The sequence below is a fragment of the Nematostella vectensis genome, chromosome 3 (assembly GCF_932526225.1).
Source record: "Nematostella vectensis chromosome 3, jaNemVect1.1, whole genome shotgun sequence".
Classification (NCBI taxonomy): domain Eukaryota; kingdom Metazoa; phylum Cnidaria; class Anthozoa; order Actiniaria; family Edwardsiidae; genus Nematostella; species Nematostella vectensis.
In genome coordinates this window covers 4,675,661-4,687,246 of record NC_064036.1, presented here as the reverse complement: position 1 = coordinate 4,687,246, position 11,586 = coordinate 4,675,661, and the positions used below count along the sequence as shown (strand labels likewise).

Sequence of the window (11,586 nt, the reverse complement as noted above, 5' to 3'; positions counted from 1 at the left end):
CAGGTCAAACTGAGAACCGCTGTTTGCCTGCCGGCTCAGCTCAGGTGAAAGTTCCACACGTGCAGTACGTTTCTTCGTTGTTTTCGTTCGGGTTTTTAAATTTTACAAGGTTTGATCGTGGTTATGGGGAGAAAGAAGGATACCGGTGAGATGGTGAAGAAGGGTCCGGGAAGAAAGGCGAAAAAGCAGCAAGCGCCGAAAATGGCTGAGCTTTTAGGTAAGAATAATACTGTAATGTAACTGAGATTCGTGAGGAAGAATGTTTGTTGTGAATCAGGAAAACCGTATCAGGAACTACTAAATACAGGATAGTGTTTGGTAAGTTAGTTACTTACTTACTAAATACTATCCTCGAAATCATGTTTGCCTTTTAATTCCTGGTGGCATAGCTACGACTTGTTTGTGTTTGAATGTTTTTGGTTGAACATGAATTACAGTAAGTAAAAACTTACTTGCTTATCACACCACACAAATTCCTGGTGGCATAGCTACGACTTGTTTGTGTTTGAATGTTTTTGGTTGAACATGAATTACAGTAAGTAAAAACTTACTTGCTTATCACACCACACAAATGGTGCTGTTTATTATACTTTCCTCATATCTAATCCTTGTTGTTTGTTTGTTTAAATGGAGGCAATCCTCTCCTGCACCGTTAGTAGAACTGTTTGCTTAGAAGGATTGTTGCCAGGCAGCAGTTCAACAACTGCTTTGATAGAATACCCATTCCCCTCTATTATTGTTAGTGTTGTTTTCTTGTTTCTTTCTTACTGTTTGATGATTTGAGTCCCTCCTGGCGACTCAAAATAATTAATTAGTGCCTATGGCACTGAAACAAGCACCTTTTGGACCTTTTGTCCTTTCCCTTTTTCTTACACCACTTAGGGAGTGTTCATTAAATACACAGAGGGGGGGAGGGAAGATATTGAGGGGTGCTCCCAAAATCTTTAACCACCAAAAGGGGGGGCTCCAAGAAAAAAAGGTCTTCTTAAGGGGGATTCTGAATTTTTTAGGAGCCATACTTTCCAGCTTTAATATTTCACTGATATGATCTAGTTTGTATCACAAATACAGATTGAATATTAGGCCAAATGACCAATAATTACTTTTTTAATACTTTTATCTTTATAAACCAAAATAAAGATACTTCCAGGTTTCAGTATATAACTGTGGGATTTACCAATACAGTTGATTATCAGTTAACAGGAACAAATGTAAATAAATGTTGTGGTTGGAAATTTATCTTTGTTGGAAATTTTCCTCAACTAGTTGGAAATTTTTCAACCGGTTGGTAATTTTACAACCAGCTGGAAATTTTCAAACCAGTGGAAATTTTTCAAATTGTGGTTATCTGTCATTCTAAAAGGGATTATATTTTTGGGGACTCATTAATCAAGTGTAGTAGCAACAATAATAGTTGCGCAGGTGCCGATCATGGCGGCCACGATGGTTTTTGCTCTGTGTTTAATTTTGTGTATGATCGGTACTGTTCCTCATGAAAATCTCTCAATCAATGAAATAGATTTGTCTTCGCCGAAACGCCCAAGCCAACACCAGTTCGGGTTTTTTTTGCACTGTTTTCAAGCCTTTGCCAGTCTTATGCGCTTGACGCCATCAGGATTTCACCGATCGACGCGTTCCGTCACCAAGATATCAAAACATGGCTACACATCCCTAGCAATCCCAGGACATGATCCTCCGATCGATGTTACAATATTTATGGACATTTCTATAAACCCTGGCTCAGAAATTCACTTAGATTATTCTTTGAGACCTGCTATGGATTTGCATACAGCTTCGTACACTAAAACAACACCAACATTCTCTCTACAGTCCCTCTACAGTATTCACTGCCAAATGAGAACAAGGAATCTGTTTCTGAAACCTGTTGATATCTCATTATTTCGCACACTAAAGCACCTGGGTATATTCAGATTCAGAGGGAAAAGAGCTGGAAAGAGGAAGAGATCTGAAGCTAATTTACAACTTGAGTTACAACTTCATGTCAACACCGCGATCTCAAGTGATCCTGGGCACAACCATTATATTGTTCATGGAACTAAGCTTTGCGAGAACAATAGCCAACACCTACCTGTGTTAATCACCACACGCCATGATTATTCGACCAGCGCCAACACTCATAATGCCAGGAACTCATCTAATCTCTTAAAAATAAATACTGGAAAAATTACACCGGACAGTGCGCCTCGATTACATTTAGCTACTTGGAATATTCGTGCCATGAACAGGAAAGCTGCATCTATCTGTGATCTTCTCACATCCAAAAGAATTGATGTCTTAGCCCTTGTGGAGACTTGGCTGACTGCTGAAAACAACTCTAAATCTACCGTGGTTGATGACACAGGTACCAGGTCGCCTGTTCCTAACTGCTCAGATCCCACTGTTGCCGATGTAATAAACACTCTACGGGACTTCCACTTCATTCACCTACCGCGTGCTAGACAAGGTGGCGGCATTGGTTTCTTTCTTAGAAAGGCTTTAAATGTTAAACCTAATACGTCGACTGTATTTAAGGCTTTGGAATATGTTGATCTCTTTATCACTGCATCGAGCTCATCGATGGGTCTAGTCACCGTTTATAGACCTCCACCGTCTAAAGTAAACAAGCTTACTACTCGAATGTTCTTTGATGATTTCTCTGTTCTTCTTGAACACCTTGCAATGGATCCTGGGAAATTAATTATAACAGGTGACTTTAATTTTCACATTGATGACCCTGGTGACGCTGATGCTGTCAGACTGTTGGATATGCTCGATGCAGCTGGATTTGAGCAAAAGGTAGTAGGTCCTACGCACAGAAAAGACCACACCCTTGACGTAGTTGTTGTGCGGGACGGCGACTTGTCAGTGCGCGGACGTCCTGAAATCACTGCATTCCCTTACTATGTATCTGACCATAGTACCATTATTTGTGATATTGACATGCCAAAGCCATGTGCCTCCAAGAAAATACTGCATCAGCGTCCGTTACCGAAAATTAACTTGGACTATTGGTGCAACGACATCAGGAATTCTGCCATCTACAGTTCTGCTCCGAGTGATGACTCTGACTGCAACGTCTTATGTGACCAGTATAACACTGTGCTGAACATGCTCCTGTTCACACTTTTTCAGTTACACTGCGACCCTATTCACCTTGGTATGATGATAGTCTTAGGTTATTGAAAAGACAGAAACGCAAAGCAGAACGGAGATACGTTTCATCGAGATTAGAAATCCACCACCAGATGTACGAAGAGAAGTGTAGAGCTTACAGCACTGCACTGAATGTAGCTAAGCCGAACTTCTACAAGGATCAAATATCTGGTTCCAATCAGACGCAGTTATTTCGTTTAATTGATGGCCTTTTCAGGGTGAAGCCGGTTCTGTTGCTACCATCATATGAATCACCTCAAGCTCTTGCAGAAGATTTTATCTCATTTTTCACTACCAAGATTCAGGATTTAAAAGACAACCTACGATCATCGCCCCTGTTAACGATGGAGATGTCAGTGATGCCAGCTCAGCCACAATGTGTTGCGTCATTCCCTGAGTTCTCTGCTGTATCAGTGAGTTATATACGTGATCTTTCACAACAATCCAAGCCTAAATCGTGCATATTAGATCCTGTGCAGACAAGTGTACTAAAACAAGCCATTGATGCTATTGCCCCAGCCATCACTTCCATTGTCAACGCATCTTTGTCATCTGGTGTTTTCCCTACCTCTCTCAAGGGTGGAGTGATCAACCCTTCCATCAAGAAGCATATCCAAGCTACCGACCAATTACAAATGTTGCCTTCCTATCAAAAACACTTGAATGTGTCGCTGCTAACCAGACGATGAACTATTTCATCCCCAACGGCTTACTGGCTAAATTACAATCTGCTTACCCCCCTTCCACAGCACAGAGACTGCTCTTCTTCGCGTCTTTAATGACATTCTGACCGCTATTGACTGCCAACAGGAAGTAGTATTTGTTCTCCTTGACCTGTCGGCTGCGTTTGACACTATAGAACACTCGGCTCTGTTGTCGCGTCTGCAACATCGTTATGGAATTAATGAGATGGCACTCCAGTGGTTCAAATCATATCTAACTGGCAGAACTTAACAAGTCCTTATAGACGGTGTTCTATCCTCCAGCCAACCACTGCGTTATGGCGTTCCTCAAGGTTCTGTACTCGGCCCGTTGTTGTTCTCTTTGTTTTTCGTGCCTATCGAAGATGTTGTTCGTGCACATGGTCTTGGTGTGATGATGTATGCTGATGACACGCAGTTGTATGTGTCCATTTGCCCGTCTGAAGATCGGTCTTCAGTTCTATCAAGGCTTGAAGTCTGTGTCAAGGATATCCTTACTGGTGTACATCAAATGGCCCCGCATGTAACCCCGATTAAACGGGTACTATACATATCTCATCTCGATTCACGTCAACAAACATAATTCCTGAAATCGACGTTGATGGACATCTCATCAAACCAGCCAAGGCAGCACGCGACCTCGGAGTAATCATCGATTCGAATTTATCTATGACAAAACATGTCAACAGCATCTGCAAATCAGCCTACCATTCTATAAGGAACATTGGCAGAATCTGGAAATACCTTGACCGCGATAACTGCGAGCAGCTCGTTCATGCTTTCATAAGATCAAAACTAGATGCCTGTAATAGTCTTCTGTCTGGACTCCAAGAAAAAGAAATCGCCAAACTACAGCGTGTTCGGAACTCGGCCGCAAGACTAATCGTTGGTGCTAAGAAGAGGGACGCCATTACACCCATTCTCAAGGAACTTCACTGGCTACCTGTCGCTACTAGAATAGACTTCAAAATTCTTACAATCACACATAAAGCTCTCCACAACCAGGCTCCTGAATACATCACTGAACTCCTAACACCGTATACGCCATCTCAATCCCTTAGATCCGCTAACAAGAACCTTCTCGTCATTCCTAAATCATGAACAAAAACTTATGGGCACAGATCTTTTTCAAACTCTGCAGCTAAATTATGGAACTCCCTTACACATTAGAAACGCCGACTGTCTCAGCAAATTTAAATCGCCTTCAAAGACGTACTTTTTTTGTAGGCTCTACAACAATTGATTAGTTTTTAACCATTAGAAATATTCTCATAAGTATTAGTATTAAGATATATATATATATATATATACGCCATTACACCCATTCTCAAGGAACTTCACTGGCTACCTGTCGCTACTAGAATAGACTTCAAAATTCTTACAATCACACATAAAGCTCTCCACAACCAGGCTCCTGAATACATCACTGAACTCCTAACACCGTATACGCCATCTCAATCCCTTAGATCTGCTAACAAGAACCTTCTCGTCATTCCTAAATCATGAACAAAAACTTATGGGGACAGATCTTTTTCAAACTCTGCAGCTAAATTATGGAACTCCCTTACACATTAGAAACGCCGACTGTCTCAGCAAATTTAAATCGCCTTCAAAGACGTACTTTTTTTGTAGGCTCTACAACAATTGATTAGTTTTTAACCATTAGAAATATTCTCATAAGTATTAGTATTAAGATATATATATATATATATATATATATATATATATATATATATATATATATATATACATCAGTTATAATGCGTGAGTGCAGGCGTTCATATAACAGTGCTCAATACATAGGTGTAGAGCAGGATAAATCTTACTGTAGTTTGTAGGAAAAAAACACGCGAACTACCGTTTCATCTCTACAAGCCTGTTTCGAGGTTGCCCACTCATCAGGAGATTTATAAAGAATATATTACTACCATCACTTATATACTATCTATGTATAAAATTAACATAAAAATAGGGCGCCCGCTTTTGTGTACCTGGCGGCTTCGGAGGAGTCTAAAATTACGCACTTTTGTCGAACGTAACTCAAGATAGGTGCGAAAGCGGGTATTGAACGACTGACATGTAAGACTGCACAATAATTAGAGCAATAATAGTGTTCTTCTATTTCTCTTGAATAATTATTTTTTGTTCTCTTCGTGGCGTCGTAATTACTCGATTTTGTGTAACATTTTCTCTTCTAAAGAAGCCGATGTTTATGAAATGTACAGCTGGAACAAGAACCTATAGAAAATGTTTTTAATTAGTTAGACATTTCGATTGTGCTAAAGGTCATTACTCGGAAAATATGATAGTAATTAGTTCTCCATATCGATTGTTCTAAAAGTCATTACTAGAACGAGGAAAGTTACATTGTACTAAAAGCCATTGCGTATTGTACGAATAAAGAATGCTATTCAGCTCTCATGTTCGTGTTCAGAAATAATGGGATTTTCGACAAAGAAAAGGTATAAAAACAGCGAGTTTGTCATTGAACAAAACATCATCATGCCAGAGGAAGTTGTGCCGTGTGTTGACCGCGCTTTATTCCTAGAGAAGATTACGGAATTGAAGCTCTAAACCAAAAGTAAAAAAATCAGAAATCAATTTTCACATTGAAGATGGTTTGTATGAAAAAGCAAAACAATTTTTAAAGCAAAACAAGAGCGCATTAGTGATGATCCAATAGTTCTGTTGTCTGCCGACGAAAATACTATAAAATGGAAGAAATGGTCCTATGCCAACGGGAAGGTATGGTCAAGTGACGGGAAGGAGGTTGCTTGCAAGGCCAACATCTATGATGCATTGACTTTGGCCCATACCAGAATAGCACATCGAGGAATGGAAAAGACGTGGAAATGGGTGAAAAACAATTACAGCGAGATCAACCAAACGATAGTAAACTGCTATGTGCAAATGTGTCGGATTCACACAGAGCAGAAGCCCATTACAGACCGCGTAAAAGAAGTGAAGCAGCCCCTCCAGTCTGAAAGGTTTTTAAACCTCGTTGAAATGGACTTGATGGATTTTCGCAATTGCCCCTGTTCATGCTCAAAAGTTTATAAATGGGTAGCAAATATAATTGACCACCACACAAATGTTTGTTACATGCAGCCTATCTACTCGAAGACTGATGAAGAAGTTCTTAGCGTGCTATCCACTTTTTGCACCCTATATGGCTATCCCAAGAAATTGATCACGGACAATGGGCTAGAGTTGAAGAATCGGCTTGTTGAAGCATTTGCAGAGAAAAACGGAATTCAAATCAGTCATGGCTCACCTCGTACGCCTACAACTCAAGGTCTTGTTGAGAGAAGTAACCGAACCTTTAAAGAAGATCTAAGAGCAATTCTTCAAAGTGAGGCCAACAAAGAACTGAAGAGATGGTGTGAAAGCACATCGCAAGCGTCATATACGATGAACATCACACATCACAGGGAAATCAACGAGACACCTTAAGAGGCTGTGTTCGGTTTTAAAGCCAACAGGGAACATAGAAATGTGGCTGACAATGAAGATGAGATGCCAGGAGCCAAACGTCAGAAGCGAATTGAAAGGCAAGAAGCATACAACCAGAAAATGGTAAAACAAACCAAGAAAGACAAAGCAAAAGTTCAAGAAGGATGATATTGTGGCCATTCAAATTGAGAGCCTGACAAAACCTCTTGTCTTCACCCACATATGCTCATTGGAAAAGAAGTGTCTGTCGAAGAGAGTAATTACTGCACAGTTGTTACTAAACATGGGCGCATCAAAGGGACAATTGCTCCAAATCGGTTGAACCACTGCACGTCATCAGTACCTCCACGATTTGACAATGATCGCCAAATCACGTTTACAGAAGCTTGTAAGAAATGTGCCTAAATTAATTAATTAAATAAAAATATCTTCCACACAGTTTTGTTACGTAAAGTTTATTTTAACAAAGTCTTACCCAACCATACCCTAACCCTAACCAAAAGATACTTGAAGTTCATTTTGACAAAGACTTACCCAACCATTCCCTAACCCTAACCCCAACATACTTATCAAAAAAGAATGCCTGGTACTTCTGAGGTCTTCCAGATTTTGCACTGGTTGGAGAATTTCCAACTGGTTGTAAAATTTCTAACTAGTTGAAAAATTTCCAACTGGTTGGTAAAAATTCCAACCAAAATGAATTTCCAACCACAACATACAGTAAACTTCTAAACAGTAGTGGAGCACAAATCCACAAAACGATATACTGTACATACAATGTTTTATACGTTGGACATTATACTTTTACACTGAAAAATTTTCTTATTAAAAACAATTACAGTATATACAAATGTATACTCCTTCACATTCCCATCCAAATCTTCCCTACCCCTAGGTGTATTTAATGAACACTCACTTGGCTCAGCAATACTTGGTGACAAAAACATTGCAACATTTCACCCTTGGCAGGCTTCTAAATATTACAGTGAACAAAATGTTTTGGTTAGCACCTGGAGTTTTAAAGTCTCTAAGAGATTTAATACTTTTTTAGGGAACAAACTAGGTGGGAACGAGAAAAAGAATAGAAACAAGAAAAGGTAATTATCTCAAATTTGACACTGCACTTGATATTCATAAGTTATGTCTACTGTTTTTTATATTATGCCAAACATTGAGTCTGTTTTTTTATTCCTTGCAGGAAATTAAAAGATATTGGTGGTTCAGAAAGTAAGTCAATCCGGAAAATTATTAATGTTGTAATATTAATGTTTGATTTTGAGTTGACTAACTTTATCTTGCTATATGTTTTTTTTTATTAGAAGAAAATAGGGTTAAAACTGCATCATTTATCAGGGTGAGTTTGCTTTTGAGAGCTTGTTTTTATTTTCCTTATAATAGCAATTGTTTTATCTAACAGCTGTTTTTGGTTTTGTTAAGGAAAAGAAGCAAAGACTTGATAAATCTAAACCAAAGTAAGTACATAATAAATACCTTCATGGGGCATGCTTAGGTGTGGAGATGATGAAATGGTAGCCATTATTGCTTGTTTATGTCTTTTCTTTTTCATCATTATTGTTATTAGAAAACAAAGTGCGTGTACCAGCGATTCAACTTGAAAATTGCTGTTTGATTATTCATACATACATCTTTTTGCTTCAATTTCTATGTCGAGAGAAGTTTAGAGATCAAAGTGCAAAATTTCTTATTAAGTTTTCGAGCAATGATACACTAAGATTTATTCATTTCCAAAATTGCATCACTTTTATTGTATGGTACAGTGCAATACATAAAGAAAATTTAATGTGACACTTTTCATCCCTACTTTGCTGTAAGTTTCTGGTATGTTGCTGTCATTATTGTTATTTGTTTTCACTCCAAAAAAAGGTTAACTTGTGAACTGCAGCGATGAGCAAAATTGTCTTACGTACATGTAAACTTATAAACTCTCGTCCAGGTTCATTGTTGGTGGTTCAGTGGGATCAAAACAATACCCAATAGGCCATTCCAGCTATAAGCATATGCTCTCACTCGACATGGAAAATTACCTCAACTATGCAAGTGCATTGTTAGGTGCATGTTTACAGTAAATAGGCATGTGCTGTATTCTGGTAGTTGAGAGCAAGCTCATAGCTGGAATAATGGCCTATTGGAAGTCTTCCCTCTCATTTCTTGTGTTTAAAACACTGGCTACAGCCCTATTTTGGTTATATGTTTCTTAGGAAGAAAACTCAACAGAAACCAGTTTCTGATTCTGAGGATGATGATGATGAGTTTGATGATGGTGATGATATGGAAGATGAACCTAGCAAAATGCTATTTGGTGACAGTAGCGGTGAGTAAGGGAAAAATACTTTTTATCCATTAACAGGGGGTTTTGTTTTGTTTACCAAAGAATTACAAGCTAGATTTCAAGGTTTGACACAGTGTTCTGCTATAAAAGGGAAAGGTCCTCCCGCCCCCGGGCTCAAGAACAATCAGTTATCAATCAGCCATCAATGGAACAACATGTCAGGACAATTGCTCTGAGGGCTAAATTCAAATTTCATATTCTAACCAAAATCAATATCATTCCTAGAGATGTCCATCTAAAAATGTGCATATCTATTGTCAAATAATGCTATACAAAGCTGTGTGTGCTCTAAAATTCTAGCATTTTCATCAATGATTTATGCAGGTGCGCTTGATTATGGATATCACAAAAATTAAAAATTTTGCAGCCAAAATGTAAGTGGACAGCAAATACCTAATTTAACAATATCTTAACACAACTGTCTTGTTACCTGTGCAAAAATAGTTTTATTCCAGCCAACTGATGCTCAGAGATGAGCAATTTTACAGGAGGCTTATAATTTGTGACTGCTAGCCTTGCAGTGTTTTGATTATAATTGCAAATTCAAGCCCAGGGGTGGGGGGAGCTTTCCCTTTTATAGCCGAACCTTGTGTTTAAGGTAGAGGTATATTTATAGATCTATATTCAGGGCTTCTGGTATTACGCAAAAAAAAACTCAAAATTATGCGGGATTCTTTGCTAAATTACGCGCTAAAATATGCGGAAAATCAATCATTATTCACTAAATTACACTGGATTTTGCAATACATTTTCCTTAAAAAATCAAAATTTTGCAGGATTCTTTACTGAATTACACGCTAAATTACACGGAATATCAACTATTAGCCCAAACTACATTTTGTAAGGAAAGCATGAAATAACTTGAAAAGGTTTATTTTTGCGCGAAAAAATCTTAGGCGAGTTTTCATTGGCTCCTAGCCACCAGCCAATTAAAAAAGGTATTTTATTATTGGTCCTAGGCCTTCGTGGTTTAGCAAAGAACGCCTAGTCATTTTATTAGTTTTCAAAATTCAGTTCGAAATATTGCACTCTTACGAAGAATATCTGGGTTTTTTACGAGAAATGGAAGAGCCCTAAAAGAACACATCAGCTGTGCACTTAAATGTTTTGTCTTTCAAAATTTAGCCAAATTACGCGGTAATTTGTGGATTTGTGGAGAAAGCCAAATTATGCGCTTCCGCAGAAGCGTGTTATTCCAGAAGCCCTGTATATTGAAAAAGAGAGCCAAAATAGTAACAGTACAAAAGAGAGAAAATACATTGTAGCTTTTTATTTGAGACTGTGCATGCAGCTGAGCTCACCCAAAACGACAACACAAAGGTCACATCTGATTGGCTAATCTGTGTCTTAAAATAGCCCGATTGAAAAAAACGCAGGGACACCTAGTATTATAAGAATGTGTTTGATTGCTTGGCATTTCCCTTATTCTTTACTGACGTTTTTGAATTTTTCTCTCACCACGATTTTCAACTGCTAAACTAATTCCTGGCTTCTGACACTCAAAATTTTAACTCTCATTTTGTGCTCCATGATTGGTAAAATACTTTGATGGAATGGTGTGATTGCAAGCCATTTAAGTGTTGACCAATTTAAAACCATCTATGTTTTTGATTGGCAGTAGTAATTTGCACTTTGTTTTTTGCTAATCCTGATTTCTTATAAATGCAGATGAAGAAATTGATTTCAGTGCAAAGTCTAAATCAAAGTAAGTACCCCTTAAAGTGTCTTAGGCTCCCTTAGTTTTTATTGTCTGACAACTTTAATTTGATTTGTGTGGCTACATTTTCAAATTGATAACATTTGTACATTCTCCACAGAAAAAGAAAATGAAAAACTTTGAACCCTGTAAAAAAGACTGAATTTTATCTGTTATAATTTCACACTTTGTATAATTGGTTAAGGCTACTTACAATGAATCCCCATCTAATC

General features: G+C 38.2%; 1 protein-coding gene across 1 annotated transcript in view; it reads left to right on the top strand.

Annotated features, from left to right (window-relative positions):
- The first annotated feature begins 3 nt into the window (after positions 1-3).
- LOC5512628 (probable 28S rRNA (cytosine-C(5))-methyltransferase) overlaps positions 4-11,586 on the top strand; it is a 32,041-nt gene continuing 20,458 nt past the window's right edge. The window contains exons 1-7 of the mRNA XM_001632908.3: positions 4-217; positions 8,359-8,404; positions 8,506-8,534; positions 8,627-8,661; positions 8,745-8,779; positions 9,527-9,639; positions 11,326-11,362. Of these exons, the coding sequence (XP_001632958.2) occupies positions 124-217; positions 8,359-8,404; positions 8,506-8,534; positions 8,627-8,661; positions 8,745-8,779; positions 9,527-9,639; positions 11,326-11,362 (389 nt within the window). The 5' untranslated portion in view covers positions 4-123. The remainder of the gene's footprint in view (positions 218-8,358; positions 8,405-8,505; positions 8,535-8,626; positions 8,662-8,744; positions 8,780-9,526; positions 9,640-11,325; positions 11,363-11,586) is intronic.